The 23,129-nt window shown below is 47.9% G+C and overlaps 1 protein-coding gene across 1 annotated transcript in view; it reads left to right on the top strand.

Moving 5' to 3' along the window:
• The window catches only part of PTPRS (protein tyrosine phosphatase receptor type S), a 225,264-nt gene that overhangs the window by 159,907 nt on the left and 42,228 nt on the right, over positions 1 to 23,129 (top strand). The window contains 7 exon segments of the mRNA XM_075723865.1: positions 3,160 to 3,177; positions 5,691 to 5,801; positions 8,163 to 8,174; positions 18,551 to 18,820; positions 20,990 to 21,571; positions 22,499 to 22,632; positions 22,801 to 22,945. Of these exon segments, the coding sequence (XP_075579980.1) occupies positions 3,160 to 3,177; positions 5,691 to 5,801; positions 8,163 to 8,174; positions 18,551 to 18,820; positions 20,990 to 21,571; positions 22,499 to 22,632; positions 22,801 to 22,945 (1,272 nt within the window).

Raw genomic sequence — 23,129 nt, forward strand, 5'->3', positions numbered from 1 at the left:
CGTGTGCCAAGTCCCCTTTTGTTATTAGAGATGTAGCAATTGCAGCTGTCAGCCGGGATCCGGCATTTTAAAATTGCCGAAGACCCTTGATGATTGCTTGCTTGTTTAGAATAGAAAGCTCTCTCCAGCCCTTGGGAGAGGAGCATAGCACACACATGTTCTCACACGTGGCCTGACAGAAGGTGGGGATGTGTTTTCTGTCATTACCATGGCAATGGTGACCGTCCTCTCCCTGTTTTCAAGGCTTGGAGAATCCGTAGGCAGCTTGCTGTGTGGGAAGTCAGAGGAAGGGACAGTGGAAGAGCAGATCCCATCCTCTGTGACAGAGGGGGACACCTGCACGTGGTATTCTGCCTGGCACCATCTTGGTCCTTTATAATCCAGAGGCAAGTCCTTTAAGCCGCCTTTTGCCTCTGCTGCTAAACACTAGGCTGGCCATCTGGGCTCATGCAGCCTCAAAATTTGCCCTAAATAGGCAGATCTGCAGATCCTGGGAGGCTGTGGAAGGCAGTATGTATAGTTTGCATGTGGCATCTCAGAACCAGCTTTTCATTTGGAAAGTCAGCATCCAGCGTGAGTTCTTCTTCCTTTAGTTTTCCTGCAAAGCTGGTTCTGCCCTGGACAGTGGTTAGCCTTGCGCATTTGCTCATGCACCGTTTAGGACACCAGGCAAGCCAGCTGTTGAACACAGGTGCCTCCCCTCCACCACCGTGACCCCGTATCAGATCTTGCAGGACCTGTCAGAGTTCTTCAGGCTAACCTGTTTCATATCCTCTTCTAGCACCATCCTGCTGCCCCTATATTAAATATGAAACTGGTTAGATGTGAAACTCCAACAGTGAAAATCTACCATCTGTGTCCCTGATGCCATTCAAACTCCTGTTCTTTCCTTGCAAGTTACTTGGTCTCATTTTGAATAAAATTCCGTCCCCCCCCATCCCTGGAGTGGGGCATCTTGCAAAACATGTTTTGCTTCTCACCTCTATGTCCCGTGTGCCAGAGTTAGAATTGGAAAGACCAAGGTGGCACTGCTTGGCTTATCTTGCTCTCCAAGAGCACCGTCTCCAAGACAGTCTGTCTCTGAGAGCTGCTGACAACCCATTTCCAGGGGCTGATGCTTAGAGGGAACAGGGAGTAACTAACCTACAATGACACAAGAAGGTAACGGCTGCTGTTGTATCTGTGCTTACGTAGCTCTAACTTCCAACGTGTTTCTCCTGCCAGTTAGAGTGAACCTGTGCAGGAAATTGCCGGGCTTAGCCAAGGCCAAAGAAGCTTTAGAGCGGTGGGTGATGTTGGGGTCTCCTCCCCCCCTCTACCCTTTTGCCATTAGCCTTGTTCCAGATTTGTGCCACAGATGGCAGATTTTCACTCCAGTTTTGAGACAGAAGGATGTATCAGAGGCTGTTTTTATTTCCACTGAATCGAACTATAACCCTTTGCTGCTTTGTCTCTCTCTCTCTCTCGCTTTTTAAAACCTTCCTGCCATCTCCTGCGTGGAGATCTGCCCAAGTACACACTCCCCCGACCTCTTCCTCTTTCAAGCACTGTCTCTCCAACCTTTGTCCTGATAGCTAACCAGCCTGCTTTATTAACCTTAGCTAGTTCCTAACCCTAACTAGATGCTAACTTTTCTCTAGCAAATAACCTAACCTCTTAACTAGAAGCTGAATATAACTAGAATCTAATATCCTAACACTATAATACCTCTCTTCCCTCATCTCCTTTGAAAAATAAAGGTGCACTGTAATCAGTATCTATATATTTTTACCTTCTATCCTGAAAATGGAGGATTGAACCGCAGCACAAGAAGGATGAGCAGGGCTGAAGGATGAGGAGGGAAGGGCTTTTCTGGTGGTTGAGGCTTTGACTCCTGTTCTTGCCTCTGCCACAGACTTCCCTCTGTGACCTTGGGCAAATTGCTTCACCTCTACCTCAGCTTCCCCATCTGTAAAGTGGGGGTAGTAATGCTGCTGTACCTCACTGGGGGAGAGGAGAGAGTGTAAGGCTGTCGATTATCATATAATGTGCTATACAAGCCCTGGCTGGGAGGTGCTGCAGCGACAGCATCGCTACCATTGCAGAGAAGCTCTTGCGTTTCTCCCTAGTAAGAGGCAATACTTGTAATTGCGGTATCTGCCCTGTTCTCAGGATTGGGGTAAAAACCAGCCAATTAAAACCCCTTCTTTGGTAAGCTGTGTGACACGTTTGAATGCCACCGTGAGCAAAAGGACCTGCCGTGTTTTCAAAGGAAGATGGTTGCAACCTCAGGAAGTCAAACGGGGGGACAGTGATTTTACCATTGACTGTGGCGTGGTTCACCAGCCACAACGTCACTTCCTCTCCTCTGTGAGACCTGCCTAGGCAGAAGACTTAGGTTAGGCACTTAGAGACAGCTGGAGGGGGTTTGAATAAAAATAACCCAAGGGAGATGCACTCAACAGGCAAGTGTAGCAGGACTCCTCTCTCCGTACAACCCCCTCCTGCGCTGGCACTAGAGAGGCTTCCAGAGCAGTTGCATGAGGTAGCCCTTGCACTTGTGCAGTAGCGTGGCCTTCTTCAGTGCAGAGCATCTGGCTTCCGTCTCTGTGCGGAGCCACTGGAGGGTAACTGAAGGTCCTAATAAGGACACGCATTGAATTCCTCACACATCTGTGCCAATAACTTAAGTTTGGAACTGGGAATTTGCTAGCAAAGGTGGGATCAAACCTGCAACTCTTAATGCGATGCAAGGTACCTGGATGTCCCTTTCCTTGTCTGGGCTAGCACGGCCGTAATGCCGACCCTTTTCCCCAGGAGTGATGAAGATAAATGCAGGTTCATCTTATGCTCTGCAAGTAGCAAACAGTAATGTCAGCTGAGAGCTTGAGGACTTCCTTTGCATTCTTAGCAATAAAATGGAGCGAGTCTTAAGACTTTTCAAGCCGAGTGCCGTGGAGGCTCTGTAAACAGCCAGCTGAATTGGACTGCTTTAAAAAGGGCATCCCCACCTTGAGTACCCCAAACCCTCTTCAGTCGGTCCCTATAACTTAAGATGAGGTAGAGCAGGAAGTTTCCTACTGGGAACTGTCTTCCTTGACTCAGGTCCTTTTCCCACGGGCAGTCCAGGTGTTTGGGGTTTTACAGTCTTTTCACTTATTTTCTTTGTTTTCTTTGCAGAAGGTACACCGATCCGAGGTAAGACACCCCCAACTCACTTACTCACCCACTCTCCAAACACTTCTCTCCACTCAGTTCCTGTTTCATTGACCTGTACTCAATACAGATTCTTGTTGTTGTTGTTGTTGTTATGTTTTCTTGTCCTGCTTCACCTCTGGATATTTCTTTTTTATACCTGTCTTTATTTTATATATGGTTATAATGTCCTTTTTTGTTTGCTGGGTGCACTTGGTAGTACTGATACTGGTATTCTAATAACATCTCAGGCTGTGCTGCCTCAGATTTATGGCAGAGTTTTAAGACCTAATCTCTCCAGGACTGTGAAGGACTGAAGTTTATCTTGAGCATTAAATGCTATCGAAGCTTTGTAAATGCTTAGGGCCTTCTCTTGATTGGTGCAGAGTGCTCCCGAGCCACTGATGGTGGTGAAAGTTTTCCAATCCTTTGTTCAGTCAGATTACAGCACTTGCCGTTTCAGCGTACTCATTTGTTTGGCTTCAGAGCCTTCCTTCCCCTTCCTCCCCACTCTCTTATCCTTAAGGTTTTTTGGGAAAGATACCATGGTAAGTAGCTTCTGCACTGTCTCTTTAATGGAGCCAGAAAGGTAATAGACCTCACGCTGTCATTGAAAGTCACCAGGAATTGGGTGTGCACCTCTTGGAAGACCCTGATTTGTTTTTCTCTACACTGGCAAATGTAAAAGTCCATAACTCTCCGCTGGTAAAAGCAACAGGAGGTGCTGTAGGTGAGATTTACTTTTTCACACATCATCTCTACTGGCTCCTGACAAGTGCTGAAAACTCATTGACCTCTCTACAGTATAATTTCCACCATTGCATTCACCAGCAAAGCTGCAGAGGTCAAGATGAAAAGGGTGAGTCCTTATTCCCCTGGCGAAGCTGCGTGCCTGCCGTTCGTGGTTCTGTTCCTGCTCTGCAGGGCGGCTTCGTCTCCCCTGGTGTACGCTCAGACAGGCAATGCTCCTGAGCCACACAAAAGATTTGGCTGGAGCCAGTGGAAGCAACCCGCAGATTTGTCCAAACTAAAAGAAGTTTCTAGGAAAACTCACTGACCAGCTGTCCACCGAAGTGGAGCTTGCGGATGACAGAGCATGCTCGAGCTGTAATTCAGTATGAAATATGCTCAGCTGGTGTCTCAGTGTGAAGCTACAGTCTATTTGGTTTCTAACTCCTGTTATACTGAAATACCCACAGATTCTTTTGAAATGAATTTAGTTTGGTTTAGTGGCTTGGGTGGGGTTTTTTTGGTTTTTAATTCTATCTGTTCTGCCTTTGGGATCTCTCAGACACAGTGGATGCTGGCAGGAGTCGCACTATCACACCCCATCCCTGTCATAAATTCACAGCCTCACGTCTTCCCACGCAGCATCCTTTTTCACCAGTCACACACAGAGGAACATGAGCTCCCTGTCCTCCTCATGTGAACACACTGGTTTTTCCTTCCTGAAGAAGCTGTATCTGCAGCCAACACTGATACCATTTGCACTTTTCTCACTTAAGATTTTATCAATAATATTACGCTGAGCTGGAATTGTTTGGTTTTCATATTTAGGTTTTTTTTCCAGAGATGGGAGTTAAGAGTCTTACCACATGTGAGCTCTGTCCATATCTGTAGTATAATCATGTACTCCTAATACATAAAACATTTGATAGCCTGTTGAATTATTTATGTAGTATGTATTTTAACTGGAGTTTTGCAGGGATTAAGCCTTCTGAGGTAAATGAGGCAATTTTCTTCCATGTAGTTACATGCTGCATATCTCTGCATGCTTGCTTACAGGAGTGTTTAGTATGGGCTCTGGGTATATTCTTATAGGCTGCAATAATGTACAGGTTTAAGAAAAACCTTAATCCTATCCGCCCAGTCGGTGTAAACCACACAAGCATTTTGAAGTTCCGATGCAGTATTTACAAGGTTTTCCCTTGGCAAAATTCACTATCAGTAAGGTGCTTTTCACACTGACTTTTATCTCCTGCAGGCTTCCCGTGAATCAGGTGTTTTAGGCTCAAAACAAAGGCAGCGGTGATAAAAATGCTCCAGGGATCGTAGGCAGTGGGTGACAAAGGCTTTCACTTTTATGGTTACTGCTTCCAGTCGAGCAAGGGAAAGTCAACTGCTTCTGATAGATTCTGGGCATCGCAGTAATACGGATTATTGAAGTTGATTTCACGAGTGCTGGCGCAGAATGTCTGCATTGCTGAAGCCACAAAAGTTGATACTTTTGCTCATCATTTCAGCTCCGAGAGTGACACTTAGTAGAGAGGGGGTATTACGTTTTCTCTTCCTGCCGGGTACGTGTCCAGCCGTAACGCTGAGCGCCAGCAGTAGCTGGTATCGGCAGAGGGCTCGCTACTTCCAGAGCTCGTAGCCCAAGACCCCCAGGGAGCGTCCCAGCACGTACTAGCCCAAGGGGAGCAGAAAGCAAAACATTGATGCTATTGCTCTCTCTTAAAAACAAAACAAAATGGTGATGATGGTGTCTTTGCTGCGGTCTTCTTCTCTCCTCCCAGGTGGCCTGCAGATTGAAAGCAGCGAGGAGACAGACCAGGGGAAGTATGAATGCGTCGCCAGCAACAGCGCCGGCGTGCGCTACTCCTCGCCTGCTAACCTTTACGTGAGAGGTAGGGAGCGCATCGGCTCACAACGCTGGCAAATATCTCCCTCCCCGTGGCCTTCCTTTGTCCCCAGCTGTTTGATTCGATCCTGTCCCTGAGCGCGGGGGAAGCGCTGGTGTTGGTCGGTTGGATCCTTACAGCGCGCTGCTGAGCTTGCAGGGGATCCCGGCGCACCCTGACTTCCTCGCCGCGGCTGGTGGCTCCAGCCGCCGCGCCGGTGGCGGAGCGGCAGAACACGGCTGTGTCACCCACAGCGAAGTCAGGTGCGACCCAAAGGAGCGTGCCCAAGAACCTGCCTGCGTCAGCCCGCAGAGCCCAAAGGGGAATGAACGGCTTTGGCTGCAAAGAGGCCGTAATGCCCTTTTCTCCCAAAGGATCCCTGCTTTCTGGAAGTGGGAGGGTTTCGGTTCTCCTGGTGTGGGTGTGAGAGGAGGGGAGGACCCTCTCAGCCCCGTCCGCTGAGCTCTCTGTCCCCTGGATCTTAGCAGATTGCAACAGGAGGGTGCGTTCCCGCTTCTCGCCTAAGTCCCAGCTGGTTTTCCCTTTGCCAGCAGTAATTTGTCGCTGGTTCCTTGGGCGTGAGCGCTGGCCATGGGCACAGACTCACAAAAAGCTGGAGACGACCAGCAGACGTCTCTGCCACAGAGACAGATTCCTTCACCCGTGTAGCGTGAGGAACAGATGACAGGGGGATTGGCTTCTGCTTGGTGCCCCCTCGATGTTCTCGCACCCCGTGGGGCGATAGCCTTTCTGCGTTCTTTGTTATCTTACTTTAATCTCTCTGACCTGTAATATATTTTGTGTGTAGCTTTGGTTTAATATCTTTCCACAGCAAAACCCTTTTGGTAATGAGAGAGCAGGGCTGGTCCTCTCGCTTTTTTAAAAAAGAAAAATACCATTGGGAGGAAAAAAGAAAAGTTACATCCCAGCAAACTGTTCCCATTTCCATCCCATCGACAGAGGAAGCGCCTCCCGCCTACACTCACGTTAACTCTGCAGTCAAATGCAGAGCCATGCTCCTGTGTGCACTCCTTTCTCTCTCTCTTTCTCTCTCTCTCGTGTCTCACGCTCACTAAATCACATGCACATGGAGAGAAGGCTTTTAATAATTTAATGTTTCCAAGCTAAATTTTTAAATAGCCTTTTGTGGCCAGCTGGAAAATTGCGTTTCAAATTTGCCCTGTCGCCTGGGCCCCGAAATTCTTCTTTTGGGAACGTAAATCTGGATCTGGTACTAATTCAGGGCTAAATCCTTCGCAGACAGCTTAGCTGGAATGTTTTGGGTTCTTTTTTTTTTTTTTTAAAAAAAAAAAAAAAGAGAGAAACAGGAAAAAAATAAGGGGATTTCTCATTATTCTTTTATTTATAAATTTCCTCTACTTTTCTGGCCACTCGGAAACTACCCAGGAGACAAAGGTTTAACCATGGCGTTGCTTGTCTCCGCACCTGGATTGGAGCGGTGGATATCCAGGTGGATAGCCCTCTTTCTAGCCCAGTTAGCCTGTGTGTACCTGAGGCCTGCCTGAGAAACAGGGCCAGCATTAGCCGGCCGAGAGAGTGCAGAAAACACCGTGTAAGCCAGCTCGGCCTGTGGTTTGGGTGTTTTTCATGCTGTTTAATTCCTTGTTTCTTGTGTGTTAATATCGTGGAAAGGTAACAGATTTCTGAAACGGATCTGCTTTGGTGGGAGGGAAAGTTCATGCACATTTTTCTTCCCGTTTTTTGTTTTAAAAGTCTCGAACACTCTTGTGTTTCCAATTGACTTGTTTCTCCCATAACATGCTTGTCTCTATAGAACACCTGGGATAGGAGTTGTAAGTTTTAACATTGCAAGGAAATGTTTTGGTTTTGTTTTGCTTTTCTTTTCTTCTTCTAATTATTTCTTTTTCCTTATTCAGTCCCATTGTGGAGTTAGTGCAAGCAGAGCCGGGTGTGGGGGCTGGGGGGAGCACGGGCCGGGGGAGCGGATTTCCAGCGTGGGGTCTCCTCTGCCTGGTGCGGGTTCCGCTCCCCTCGCTAAAGAGCAGATGGACTCAAAGAAGTGGGAACTCCTTTCTGGGGTCGGCACCTCTCTCGGGTGCTGATTCGGAATTAGGATTGCTCACGGTCTGACCTCTACGGAGCTTGGTTGTTCTTAAACAAAGGTACCTAGCTGGATGGGAGGGGGAAAGTTAGGAAGGCAGGAAGGAGGGTCGTTACTATCTTCAGTTTTTTTCCTTTCTTTTTATTTTGGTTAAGAGAAAAAAACAATCAATTTGCAGCTGACAGCCTTGAGAAGGCCTTTTTTTACTCTCTCTGTGTTTCCCCTATTTTTCTCTTCTCCTCATGTCATTGTGTTCCGCATCAAACCCCCTTAACATCCCTCAGAGCTACGAGAAGGTTGGTGTGGTTTTTTTCTTTTTTACTTTCTTTACCCACATTTTTACATTCTTAAGAGAAAAAAATTTAAAAAAAATTTAAAACACGAGAAAAAGCAAGAAATCTTTAAGATGAGCGAGACCCGCCCGTTCCCGGGTCTCGCAGAGATGAGTTGAGTTGCATTGTGGGCCTCTCTATGCATCCTTTGGTAATGTTGCTGAGTTCTTGCACTTTTTTGTCGTCATGGTTACCTTGCCGTTTGGACATTGGGCCTGATGCATGATAGGAGAATGTAACAATCTTCTTTGCATGCCACTTTTTAAATTAATTATGAATTATTTTTTCTGTATATAAATATGTATAGTTTGGTTTTGGTTTTTTTTTTTTTTTTTTACAATTCTGGTTTATTTGAAGTGGATTTACTCTTATTTTCTAAATTTTCTGTTCTGTTGGGTTTTTTGCTTTTTCTTGATTTCCTATTTCAGTTTTGATTGGTTATGCTGTGCTGTAGTTTATTCCAAACGCATTGTGAGAAGCCAGTGTTCCTGCCCACCCGGTGGTAACTGAACTCCTCAATCCCTCCAGGAGGAAAGGAGTCACACAGCTCTAACGCCTGTCCGTGGAAGCCCTGCTGTTTGGGACAAGCCTTTGTTTTGGGGGGAGGGAGGGATCTGGGAAGTGGAAAAGATGGTAAGAAGCCAGGGTGGTGTTCCAAGAGTTAGAGCAGACCCTGGCTCACGTTGTTACTTCCGTATGTATTGGAGGTGTGGCTCTTGTTCCACATCCTGCACACCAAGAAAAACCCTGATCCCCGCTCCGAAGGGCTTCCGCAGCGATGCGGAACTCGCTCGCTGGTAACTGGCCGCTTCCCTCCAGCGATACCTAAGGCACCGCGCGCGGGAGCCGAGCTGCTTTCAGCCCAGGATGGGTAGAGGCGGAAAGTTTCCTGCTGTGTCGCTGAACCACGCGCAGCCGTCTGTCCTGCAGCGCCCGCGTGTGCGTGCAGAGCCCCATCATCAGGCAGTGCCTTGTCTCAGCAGCAGAACTTGGCAGATCCCCTTGTAGGAGGGTGACGCCTCGTCCTTGCGGTGTCGGAAGTGAAGGGCAGCCAGCCAGCCGCCTTCTGCAGAAGGGTGGCTGGGTCTCGTGGCTCTGCCTCTCCCCCTTTACCCTCTTTCTTCCCTGTCATTGAACCATTATTGCCTGGCTACAGGCACCTCGAAAACCAGCCAGGTCCAGAGAAGGCAGAGCGCTCTTTTCTAAAGGAGCGTGGAAAGAGAAATGCAGCAGTGGTAGACACAAAAGAGGCTGCTGGGACACATCTGGCAGCTGCATCTCTGTTGTAAACAGCGAGCAGAAATCTGACCAGTTACACTCTAGCTGAAAATGCCTCTTTTCCCTCTTCTCATCTCCCTGTTTATCCCCATGAAGCTTCTGTTGCCTCCCATGTGTGCATCCTGAGTGGGTGAGCCACATGGGATAGTGAACAGGTGGGTTTTTTGCAGTGTGTTAGTTGTACCATTGGTGCTTGGTGCTTTTGCCCTTTGCAGAATTGAATGCCCTTCCTTTCCCTGTTTATGCATTTCCCTCTGCCCATCAGTCCTCACTACTCAAAAATCTACCAAAGGAGTGGCTTTCCTAGTGTACAGGTATTAAAGCTGTGTGATTTTTGAGAAATCCAGTGCAGTATTGACACAGTATCTGTCTCTCTCTTTCTCTATCTCTCTCTTTCTCTCTGTCTGTCCTTCTCTTTTTCTTAAAATGCTGAGATTTCAGTGCTCGGACCCTCAGTGCTGGTATTCCCCCCTCCCCCTTTCAAGTCTCTCCCCCTCTCCCCGTAGATACAAGGGTACCACTCCGAAATGCTGCACTGTTGATAATGTCTGTCTGGAGCGGCCAGCTGTGGCTCTTCTAACTTCAATGCCAACAATAGCCAAAAGACATTCCCCGGCCCCAACGCTCTATTTAAAGAAAAAGGAAAAAAAGAGAAGAAAAAAAAGGCTTGTTCTATTTAAAAAGAGCAAGAGAGAAGGCATAGTATTTGAAATGAGGTGTTCCCATCCCACCTCCCTCCTGCCTAGGACTAAAAGGTGATCGTCACTACTAATTACAGGGTTTTGCTTCATGAATAGGAGTTTGAGTTTCAGGATTTAGGTGCAATTAAAAAGGGATTTATACACCATTGTTTTTTATTTGTTTATTTTATCTTTTTATAAAGTATTTCTAACATGTCCAAACTGCACTGCTGCTGCTAGAATCTCTTGTGATCTGAGAAGGTTTTAAGATTAAATTCTTCCTTAAGAGCCAGTAAAAATAATAATAATATCAACAACAATAAACTAAAGCTAAATTGGATGTAGTCATGATAGGCTGGAATGACACTGGGCGAGGAAATAGAGACTTGATACCTGGTTAAAAGAGCTCATATGGTTTGCTAGAAGTTACGGGCATGGTCTCGAAATTATTGGTTAAGGGTTTGCCTTGTGTATTATTACAGATCAGATCATGCCGTGGTCCAAAGTAACACAGAGTCTGCTAACAGGGAATTTCCAAGGTCAAATGCAGAAGTACCTTTATGGAGACCCACAAAAGCAGATCAGAAGCAGGTGAGACGAATTCTGCCACCACCCTAGGGTGTATGAAAGTTTCTAGTCTGAGCTAGTTGTCCAGATTTCACCTGGAGTCAGTGAAAAGAAAGACACAGTTCTAGCAGGCAAGTCAGCACACCTTAAGATGGGGATGCTGATTTTTGTGGGAACTATGCAACTCACCTGGCTTTCAAAAGTCTCGTTGGATGCTTCTCTGTATCCCTAGGGTCACAAATACTACCAGACTTCTGGCCCATAGTGATTGCAGGAAAGGACAGATTCAGTCCTGTGTATCAAGAGACGTCCGTCTCGGCGGTGGTGTTTGAGAGCATCATGCGTCTCCCTGCAGAGTGACAGGGACTTTCGTAGGACAAGGGAGGCTGGTTTGAGAGCCGGGCAGTTCTCATAGCTGATCAGAAAGCAAATGTCTGCGTACGGCACCCATGCAGAGCGCTGCGTGGCCTTCTTTCAGCTAGGATGGAAGGGAAACATTTTTGGCCTTTTTAAGAGGCTTTGGATCTTGCCCAAAAGGGCCAAGATGCTTACTCCACTTCGGTGGATAAAACCAGGTTGAATAACTCCTACCCGATGGTATTTTTCCCCAGGCATCAGTGAGTCAACACGTGCAGGGTCCAGGCTTTGCCCTAGAGAGGGCATATGTCTGCTTGTCCAGGATCTGCAGCCACAGCTGTTGTGCCCCCTTGAAATGGAGCATTTTCTAGCTCTCCTCTTAATTTTGAAAGCTTCAGACTTAGACCTCGATTGCTCTGTTTGGATCCAAATAGCCAGCTGCTTGGCTCGAGACAGCACTGCATGCAGGGACTGAGTGTCTCTGCGTGCTCTCCCATATTACAAAGGGAACGAACGAATGAACAATGCACCGCGGAGCTGTGTGGGCTGTGCTTTAGCAACCTCTGAGTATGCAGAGCTGCTGCTCTTGGTACAGGACAAATTGTCGTGGTTGAATTTACCAGAATTAAAAATTTTCCCCTGTTTCACACAGTGGTGCCCTGTCAGGAGTTACAAAAGGCAGCAGTTGTGGTGCTGCAGGGATAATCCTTTTTCCCCTCCGCTCGAGCTTCTTGTTCCTCTGCTCTTTTTAAGCCCAGGGAGTTTTAGATGGTTCAGCAGGCATTTAAAACAGCACAGTGCACTCGCTGTGCCTGCTTAGGCCTTGCCTCTTCTGCTGCGGGAGTCGAGTACAGTGCTTAATCACCCAGAATCAGGTTCTGCAGCCCAGTTCCTGCTGAGAACATTTCAAATATTTGTCAAGGCTCTCTGGAAAACCTCAACTCACTGAGAGACCGAAGATGAAAACAGGCCAGGGCTAAACACGTAATAGCAAAACTAGTTGAAATCAATTAAAATAAAAGCCACAGAAAATGCAGAAATAGAGTGCCTAGGACCTCAGGAAATAAAGCTTCAAAATATATTAAAATGTGACTAATTTAACAAATAATTTAGCCAGCAGTCTGCTCCTGGGTTAAGTTTGGCTCGTGTAATTTGACCATCAAACCGGAGCTGCTGGTTGCTTAGACCGTCCCGCGGTAGCCAAGTGGAGCGGTTGCTAAGCTTTTTGCTTTCAATGCCATGTAGAGGTTAGATGGAAATAATTTCACTTGCACTATAGATTTAACAAGTAGCCACAAGGTTAAAACAATCATTGATATGGTAAAATGTAGGAATTTTAATACCTGTTTAGACTAGCATTGATAAATTCCTTAATGGACAAGGAGGAAGGCAGAACCGTTGCTAGTTTGTACAGCTGCCCCTGTAGTGCCATTTTCCAGGCACTGGAGTTCAGGGAGGGAGAGCTCTGTGACGATTTTTAAGCGTTACGTTAGCGCTTCCGTGGGTGGGGGAGCGCCCTGTCCCTGTTTGGGGTGTCCTCAGCTCTGAAATTCTAGTTCAAAACCAAACAAAGCAAACAAACAATTTTGCTGTGTTTCTGCAGAAGGATTTCTCAAGGGTATCAGGAAATGGAAATGGATACAAAAAGCCACCCCCCCAAAAAAAAAACCCAAACAACAAAAAAAATCAAACCTGTATATATATGTGTATATATATGTATATCTCTCTATAGAGGGCACTTTGCAGGAACACTGTGCTGTACTGATCTCGAAATCTCTGCCTGCCTGTGTCTCTTACACCTTTTGCATCGCTGTTCTCTTTGTTTTAGGGGAAAAAATTAGATTACACCTTGTCAAATTAAAATAACAAAAATAATAAAGTGAAGTCTGTGTTTAATGTTACAGAGCTGCTTGAAAAACAATTGGGTTCAGATTATTTTATATTCCATCCTGTAAAAAGCAAGAGAAAAAAAAAAAGAATTACAAAAGACCAGAGATGTTCAGCCAGCCTGTCGTTCAACTAATGTGCTTTTTTAAGTGGGAAAGTAACAATGATTGGGAAGGTAATGGATTTCCTCCAGACCAAATCCAAGCCTTGGTCTCATTCTTTATTTATCTACCTATTTACTTATTTATTTTTATTTACTGTGAAGGAAATTAGGAAGGAGATGGGCATGAGGAGGGAAGTATCTCGTCCTCTGGAGGGACGGAGGTCGGAAATCCAAACCCGAACAGCGTCTCGCCCCAGCGGAATGAACTTGCAATTGGAATGGGAGAGGGAGAAGGCAGAGGCGGCTGCACGGACAGCGCAGGGGCAGGGACGGACCAGCTTTTGGGAGGGGAGGACAGGTGTAATCTAAGCTTCACTAATAATGTAGAGGCTGCACATTATTTTGGCACCCTTTCCCCTACCCCCTCCTCATTTTGGAGCAAGACGGAATGACTCCTGTCTCACCAAAATGGCCAATAATGTCCGCCTTCTCACCTCATTTGGAGCAGCAGCTTGCTGAGTGTCAAAATGTTTAATACCATTTGGTTTTGTTTGGTGCTTTCAACCAGTCACTTCACTTTCTTTTGTTTCCTTTCTCAATTAATTTCTTCTTTAAGGTATAAAATATGTTTATCTTTTAGTTGGTTTAACGTGAATCGGGGTTTGAAGTGACGCGTTCTTGTCTAGTACGTTCTCCTTTCCCCACCTCACTCCTCCAACATTTTTCTCCCTGAGCTAATCTGGAAGGGGCTTAAAAAGTGGAATCGGTGGGTTTCCTCAGCACAAACTGGCTGGTCCTCAGATTTCTCTCACTAGCAGCGTCCTGGGAACACATTTTAAGGATGGATTCTGGTGTTGCAAAAGTCAACCCTGGATCTCCCAGTGTCTCTTCCGATCAGGTCTGTAAATCTGTCCCTTTCAAAAACATCTCTCACCTTGTGGACCCCAGCTGTCTTTTTAACTGAGTGGTGGTGGGAGGGAACCGTAGTGATGTTGATTGGCAACTTCTCATTGGAAAGAATAATGCACCGAAAATGCCACTCACAGAACACAAACTGGGTTAACCTCTCTGCATCCGTGAGCAGCAACGAAACCAATTGGCTTTACAAGGGCGTGAAAAGTTATGGATCTGTGCCGTTTCTAATGAAGGTTATGTTAAGCAGAATTTGGGGGGCAGATTTGCCTGTGTGATGTACTTATCCAACAGACAATATTAAACAGACTCATAACTAACGGCACTTAACAAACCTTTCTGTGTCTCAGAAGTGGCTTCTCTGCATTGAAGTAATTTGACTTGCATCACAAATGTCCAGCTCCAGTTCTAAAGTCTGGTTCTATCAGTAACAAGCTGTATCCTTGTTTGAAAAAAGCTCCTGAGAGTTTTTTGGCCATTGAAAATGTGTGTTTGTGTGTGCCTGCTTGTGTGTGTATATCGGGAGATGTTGCACATGCACATGGAGCATGCACGTATGTGTATGCATGCAAGGTTGGCTTCGTAAAATAGGTCTGACAAAGCTGTCCTGGAAACCAAACATCCCTGAAACTCAGGGAGGGTGCTTCTTGAAACCAGAAATTGGTAAAAGTATTAGATAAGTGTCTATAAAGTAGAGACCTGGCTGCCCCATCCCAACTTTTCCTTTCCAGAGCGGGCAGTTCTTCTTTCCAGTCCTTTCAATGTGTTGGGTAGCAAAATGGAAGGAATCCCTTCATGGCATTTTTTACATGTGAAATTTCACTCTTTCAGCTGCTATGTGTGAAACCCAGCTGGACCCAGAGCTGAAATTGTTCTTGATTCAATCTCTAGCTGCACTTCAAGCTTTTTTCCCACCACCGCTCTCCTCCTCCTAGGTCCTGACCTAAACACTGACCCCGAGATTCTCAGCTTGACAAATCTCATGTCAACAGCCAAATCAGAGTGGTATAGCAATTAAAATAAACAGCAGCATGATGGTTCTTGGTGTCCAGAGATGAGCCCTCTGAGTATTTCCTGTTACAGTAAATGTGGTTGTCACTGCCCTGAGCTGTAGCAGGGATGTATCTAGGGACTTTCTGAGGTCTCCAGCATTGAACGTTGGAGTTATTGTCACATCCTAGACTGGTGTGTGGATGTTTGTATATTTGTGCGCACACAGGAGTGTGTAGCTTCTTTTTTAAACCAGGATGCACAACAGAAGTGCTGCTGCCTGTTTTGGTCTTGCATTAGCCTGCCATTAACCTTAATCCAAATTCTCCCTTTTTGCAGAACGCGCATTGCCTTGGGCTGGCATCCAGATGTGCTGGTTGCTTCCCATTAGTTAAGCGTGACAAATGCCGTTGAAACAGCCAAAAAGTAATGCTGCCCTGAGACCCCACGAAGCTGGCCTGAACCTTTGGGTGCTGCGAGGAGGGGGGGGAGGATTGCTGTGCAGTTGTTTGCGAGCGTGCCTTGCACGGCTCTGGCTCTGCGGCCCTGAGCTTGTGTTTTGTGAGTGGATCTCTTCCCTCCCCTGCCCAAAACCGCGCAGACAGGAGCAATCTGTTCCCTTCAGACTCCGATTCTCAGCACTCCACCATACATCAAATGATGCTTTTCAGTTACTAAATTCTGGTTTGTTCTTCCTTTTTCTTTTTTTTTCCTTCTCTTTTAGTTCGGTTTTATTTCTTTGTGATTAGCCTCAGTTTGAATTAATTGTCTTGTTCTGTTTCCATGACAACTCAGTGTTTGCATCCCACCTGCCGTTGTTTGTTGCTGTTGATGCTGTTTGCTGACCGGATCTTGTCCGGCATATGTCTCCCCATTTCTCCTCACCTCTTCCCACCTTGCCTCCCCTCTCCAGAAGGTTACATATCAGCCCCTCCTCAAAAGAGTCATCCCCACCCCAGATCTGTCTGCATGTTGACCCCACTTGTTTCTTTTCAAGTTCTCTCCATCTTGTCTCAGATTGTGACCGGTGTGGTCTTCACGTGGCTCCATTTTCTGAAACGCGGTACCTCCTGAAGCAGACAGTGGAAAGAAGGATGGAGTAGGCAGCAGGGACGTACCCTCGTGTCTAGGGCTAAAAATCTTCCATAGCGGTGTGACAGGAGGGAGCGAGGAGCATGTTGCCTGCTCTCTTGAGCCAGTGCTGGCGCCTGAGGTTGGGCAAACACCGTGGTACTCTCCTTACACCTTTCTCTAAGCAGAAAGTCATCTTCTAGTGTTAGTGTCCAGGTGAGTTTGCAGTCTCCCTCCACACTCCAGTCCTTTCCCCAGCTACATTGGAGGTGAGGGCATGCTGTCCATTCTCTTCGCAAAGCCATGCATGCAAGTATTCTCCTCTGACATCTCTGAGCTCCTAATGCCGCAAATTTGGAAGTCTTCTCTTCCTTGCCTCTCAGTACTGGTTCCTGGGTGCTGGTAACCATGCAGAAAAGGATCTGATAGCACGATGGGAAGAGCACACCTTTCTGCGAAGACATCTCCTTGTCAGCTTGCAGGAGGAGGCAGAGGCTTTTGTTCAACAAAGCCCCACTAAATGGAAAACAGCCACTACCTCTCCCGGCAGCGCCCGTCCCATCTGAAAAGATCCGTAATGTTGAGTGGCAGCCAGGGAAGTGGGCTGGAAGATGAATACTAGAAAAACCCAAAACATCGGTTCTGGGGGACATCTGAAGGCACTAGGACTTGGGAAGAGCGATGGCAGGCTAAGCTCTGATGTCCTTTGCATTGCTTTTGCATGGATGCAGTTGCCACTCATGTTTTAGAGGGGTTGTTCAGAGAGGTTTCCTGGGAGTAGTACAGCAGGGACAGATATTGTTCAGGCCCCCAGCACTCCTGACTCTCCCGCCCCCTCACTCACCCTACCTATCCCTGAAGCTGGAGGAAGCCCGTGCTCCTTTTCTCCTTGGGCTGCTGCTGTGCCTGCAACTTCTCGGGGTCTGTATCCTTTTGCCTCTGCTTGCGGGAGGGGACCTTGCCCGCAGCTCCCTCCCTGGGGCCCCTCTGATCCACTTACGAGTCTCCTGTGTCCCTCTGCTTTCACCCCTGAGGAAGGGCGCCCACCTCGGCCATCCAGCCCAGTTAGTTCAGAAAATGGAGCCAAGGAAACCGCACCCTCCCCTTTGCGTCCATGTTCTTATTGTGTAAGGTCTGGAAGCTGCATCCACCTCTCTGCTAAGGAGATGCACAGAACATGTCACTGTTTTCTCAACGTTAAAGTTTCATTACCTTGTTTTTCTTATTAATTCTATTCTATTTATTATTCCGCCAGGGCTGAGATGTGACAATGTGAGCCACCACATTGGGTCACATCAGCTAGAAAAAGTATGCAGCATTAAAGTGGGTTTCCCCCTCCCCTCCCTCTCTTTCTCTCTCTTCTTTCTCCCTTCCCCTCCTTGTTCTCCTTCTCCTTGTCTTCCTTTCTTTCTCTGTTGCTCTCCTTCTATTCAGTATCCATGTGGGCATTTGCTAGCCGCCCATAAATTATACTTCTCTGCATTTTCCTCTCTCCTTCTATCTTTTTCTCTCTCTCTTTTTTACCTATTTTGCATGATGTTTGTGACTCTGAGAGCTGCATCTATCGATGGAACCGTGTCAGATCTTAAAGAGGCTTCGTTAGGGTTTCTATACCCGAAAACCACAAAAATTTCATTAGAGTTTCTCATCTTTTCCACACTCCTTCTCGCTCCAGGGGGACTGCCTCCCCCTGGACGGTTCTCACACGCAGACACTACCTAAATTCTGTCCCGCTCCGGGGACTCCCTCTCCTCCCTTTTTTTCATATTTTTACCTCTTTACTTTTTGAGTGGTGTCTCTCTGGCATTTGGGGATGCGATACTTCTCTCTCTGTTGGATTCTCTGCGTCCGCAGCAAACTCTTGAGAAGTTTCCTTCTCCATCCCAGCCTTCTCCTCAGCACCGCCCCGCCTCTGCCGCACCCCCGGGAGAGGGCCGCTCTCCGGCGTTTCGGGCCGTGGTGCTGGAGGGGCTGTTTGCTTTTGCCGTGGGGAAAGGCGACCCGGGAGTCGGGCTCCACTGGAAAAGGGGAGGAGCAGGTTTCCTGGGGCGCGGAGCGGGGAGCTGGGGGCCCCAGCGGCTTGTGGAGGAGGTTTTTCGATGCTCGCCATGCCAGCTCTTGCCAGTAAAGATGAGAAATTGCTAATAAATTTTTGTGTATTTATCTGTGCTGTGATGGGTCTAATCTTGATCAATGGAACCCTGTTGCTATGAAATACCGCTTTTATGTCTATATTCTATATATTGTTTGTGAAGTAAAAATTTATTTGAAGTTTAATTTTTTTGGTTTTTGATTTTTGATTTTTTAATTTATTTGGTTTTTGTTTTGTTTTTAATGAAGGAAGAAAAGAAATGATGACAAACCCCATCTATATTTAAATTATCTTTTGCTCTTTTTTTCTCCCTTTTCTTCTTTTTCTTTTCTTTCTTTCTTTTTTTGTTTTGTTTTTTGTTTTGTTTTGTTTTGTTTGTTACCTCTGTGCGTCTCATCCACAGTTCGCCGTGTGGCCCCTCGCTTCTCCATCTTACCCGTCAGCCATGAAATCATGCCCGGTGGCAACGTCAACATCACCTGCGTGGCCGTGGGTTCGCCCATGCCATACGTCAAGTGGATGCAGGGAGCAGAGGACCTGACGCCCGAAGATGACATGCCTGTGGGCCGTAATGTCTTGGAGCTCACGGATGTCAAGGACTCAGCCAACTACACATGTGTGGCCATGTCCAGTCTGGGAGTCATAGAAGCCGTTGCCCAGATCACGGTGAAATGTAAGAGAGTGTGAGCACGCCTGCGTGAGCGAGTGCGTGGGTTCCCCGGCTGTGCATGTTTGTAGGAGCGTGCATGCATGAGCGTGTGAGCTGCCACATGGGTGTATATATGTGCAAGGCACGAGTTGGGTGCACGGTTGTAACGGAGTGCGAGCATGCGTGCAAAGCAAACGTGGGCATGCGTCATGTTTATGCATGTGAGCATTTGTAGATACGAGGTCGTGCCTGTCAGCCCTCACCGGTGCATGAGTGGGAATGTCACTGTGTGACTGTGTGGGTACCTCTTTCTGCTCGTGTCTTTGTCTGTCTGCATGGGGTGAGCCTGCGACTGTCTGATCTGCACGAGGAGTGTGGGGACACAATTATGCATGTAAAAAGGTAGTCGTGCATGGGTGTGCGTGCGCATGGGAGAAGAGCAACGTAGCTGTATGGGCATGTGGGTGCCTGACTGCATGTATGTAAATCCACCTCGTTACAAGCCTGTATGTACATGCATAGATATGTGAGCATGAGCAGGAAAACAAACTTGTGCACCATGAGTGTCATGTGCTGGGATCTGTGCATGCGTCTTTGGGGATCCCACACACAAATCCACAGTGAAGGGGAAGCTGGTGGCTTGAGATCTTTCCTCGCTTTAGGACAACTGAGCTGTTTGTTATGAAGAAAACTGTGATTCAAACCCCTGCATGCTTGTTTCTGTCCTGGGATATGCGGCTGGCTGGGCAGTTTGCAAGGAGCTTTGGATGGCTTGAAGCCTGCATGCCATCCCGTTCCAAGGTTAGAGACTCAGCCAAGGCCCTGAGGATCTCTGGCATGTGTGCCCTTGCAGTAGAGCCTAGTTCCAGCATCTTAGTGGCCGTTGTTGTCTCAGCAAGAGGGGGAATAACCCCAGCTTCCAGCTAGCAATTCCCAAGAGGAGCACGGGTGCAATCTTCAATCTATTCTGTCCTCAGCAGGGGAGTATTAAAACCCAAGCGGGATGCCCCTGTGGTTGGGTGAGTGTAGAGCTCTCGGTATGAGCTGGTGTCTGCTGTGAGTGCTGGCATTGCCCATGAGGGGTCTGGGGGGAGATGGGGTGGGAAAGGATGCGGGCGGGTGGGGGAGAGGAGAAGTACTTTGGAGAAGGGGAAGGCTAAAGAAAAACAGTCCTGTTGTATCAGTGCATCCAACTAAGGAAGGTCTGACAACAGAAATGAGTAGGGACTAGTGAATCTTCACACAACACTCATCCTGAGCTTTTGCACAGGGAGTGGGCTCGTGTGCTAGCAGAAGGATGCCTGGGGCTGGACTGAGGTGCTCTTTATTTTCCTGAGTATTTTCTTCCTTCCCATTTTTCCCTGTCTTATACTATCAGTTTAAAAAGCTGCTGTGTAAGATACGTTGCTTCTGCTTCCAACTATCCTGTCTCCTCAGATGGGGAATCTTGCCCTGCTGGTACCTTCTGCCTTTTGTCATTTTATTTGTATTCTATTCCCCCTTATGTTCCTGCGTGTAAGCATCTGCAATCTTTCCCAGTCAGAAGATGAAGGGAGAAGTTAGAGCTTTAGAGGTGCTCAAGTCTAGAGAAGATGAGATCGGAAAGGGTCTGAAGTGTGTAGTGAGGAGAACACGTAAAGCTTGCTGTTAAAGGTGTCCGACGTTTAGCGTGCAGGCTCTAGCAAGCTTCAAAGGTAGTCTTCTGGATGAGGGACAGGGGAGACGAGTATTAACACACGTTTGTGGCTTGAGAGGAAGCACTCCAAGTGTTTGTAGTTCTCTAGTTCTGGAGAGCGCAGTCCTCGCTATACCATTACCTGCACACGAAACATGGAGAGATTCAGCAGTGCCGGAGCTGGGCTGCCAGTGCTGTTTCAGAAGATCTGATTATGTGCTCGGAAGGAGCTCTTGCAAAAGTGCTTTTTCTTATTGCCATGTGAGCTGGCGGACGTGCAGCTGAAGTCTGTGCTAATGATTCCAGATGTTTAGCTGAACACTTTCCTTTTGATGGAGCAGTTTAAGGAGGATAATAGAGTGTATAACTAGGTTCATAATATTTCAGCAGCACTTTACTGAACTGCCGCACTGTGATTGGTACTGTGCCTCTGGCTCCTACAGCCCTAACTAGCCCAATTAGGCACCATTTCAGCATATGTGGTTTTTTTTTAAATGTCTGTTCTTCCTGATTCTCAGCACTCCCCAAGGCTCCTGGGACGCCAGTGGTGACAGAGACGACAGCAACAAGTATCACCATCACCTGGGACTCTGGAAATCCAGACCCTGTGTCCTACTATGTCATTGAATACAAGTCTAAAAGCCAGGACGGACCATATCAGATCAAAGAGGACATCACCACCACACGCTACAGTATTGGGGGGCTCAGCCCCAACTCTGAGTACGAGATCTGGGTCTCTGCAGTCAACAGCATTGGTCAGGGGCCTCCCAGCGAGTCAGTGGTCACTCGCACTGGGGAACAAGCTCCTGCCAGTGCCCCCCGTAATGTGCAGGGACGAATGCTGAGCAGCACCACCATGATCATCCAGTGGGAGGAACCGGTGGAGCCCAACGGGCAGATCCGTGGCTATCGCGTATATTACACCATGGAACCCGATCAACCCGTCAGCAACTGGCAGAAGCACAACGTGGACGACAGCCTCCTGACCACGGTGGGCAGCCTTCTTGAGGACGAAACCTACACAGTCCGGGTCCTGGCCTTCACCTCCGTGGGAGATGGGCCTCTTTCCGACCCCATCCAGGTCAAGACGCAGCAAGGAGGTGAGCACCTGTGGCACCAACCTTGGACGCGCTGGGCTGCAGGAGGGAGAGGAGTTGGCTTATAGCATTTTCCAGCTGTAGCTGCCGTGTCCCCAGAGCATTTTTTTCTTTATTGATTCAATTTGGTTAAAATAGAAGTAACCTTCTGGGAAGAAGCTCAGTCCAGTGGCTGGAGCCAGAGGGCTGGGTACATGATTTCTGATCTGTTTTTTCTCGGAAAGGTTATTCCTTAAATGGGTGGGGCAAGCAATTATGCGAAGAGAATCCATTTCTGCTGTGCCGTGTTTCAAAGTGAGGTATCTTATTGCTTCCAGTTTCTAAATGTCTTCAATAGACGTAAAAACACTCACTGCCTAGGCAGTGGTGAAGCTTAACTCTTCTTAAAGTACCCAGAAACTACCTTCTCAGAGATGAGTGGGGCACGAGCCTTCTTTTGCCTGTTTCTAAAAGGGGAGCAAAACAAAGCCCCAGTTGTCACAGCAGATGTGTTGAGCTGCGAGCAAAAGGTGTTTTATCACAGGTTGTCACCCAGCATGCTTTCGGGGGCTCTGCTTGCGGCATGGGGTGCTGGTGAGGAAACCCTGCATCCTCAACGGGCTGCTCGTGGGCTTCCCACTTCCAGAATCTTAACACTGGGGATTAGTGGGAAGGGCTGTATTCTGCACTGCCAAGGAAGAGGCATATGATCCAGTAGGACTCTTCCATCTGCAGCAGCTCTGGGCACGCTTGAGTCCTGCAGTGGGATTTATCCCTCCGCTGCTTTAAAGGAAGGGCCTCCCCACGCTGCAGCATTTTGCTGCTGACGTGCTCTTCACACACAGGCTTTGAAGAAAATAGGGTAGGAATCTTCCAATTAACCAAGCTAATGTGGTTTCTCCTGTCTCTCATCTTGCCTCCTCTGCCCCATCCACTCCTTCTCTGTGTCAGTTCCTGGGCAGCCGATGAACTTCCAAGCAGAAGCCAAGACGGAGACGAGCATCGTGTTGTCGTGGAGCCCTCCCCGCCAGGAGATCATAGTGAAGTATGAGCTCCTCTATAAGGAAGGAGACCGCGGCAGGGAGGTGAGTCCGGAGAGGAGCGGTGCAAAGGGTTGGGGCCCCGAGGAGCATCCGGCCCGCCGTTCCCCAGGGTGGCTGAGAGAGGGGAGTAGGGCAGGTGTCTCTGGGCAGGGCCCGCCTCTGCTCCTTTTTGTTTGTTTTTATTTTTTTCTTCCCCCTCGCCCACCTCAGGTGCCGAAGAACTTCGAGCCAACAACCTCCTTCACTGTGGAAGGCCTGAAGCCCAACACTGAGTATGTCTTCCGGCTGGCTGCCCGCTCGGCTCTGGGCCTGGGGGCCTTCACCCCGGAGGTCAGAGAGCGCACCTTGCAGTCTAGTAGGTGTCTCTCCTTTTCCCACCCTTCTCTGAGGGGAAGACAGTCAGGGAGCCAGAGATGGTGGGCACAGGGGTACGGAGCTGTGGGGCGGACGCTCGTGGTGCTGCGGCGTTTCACACGTCTGGGGTTCCTCTGCAGGGAGGGGGGCGGTGGCGGGGGGCACCTCTGGGACCTGCTGCCTTC

The sequence above is a fragment of the Pelecanus crispus genome, chromosome 20 (assembly GCF_030463565.1).
Source record: "Pelecanus crispus isolate bPelCri1 chromosome 20, bPelCri1.pri, whole genome shotgun sequence".
NCBI lineage: Eukaryota > Metazoa > Chordata > Aves > Pelecaniformes > Pelecanidae > Pelecanus > Pelecanus crispus.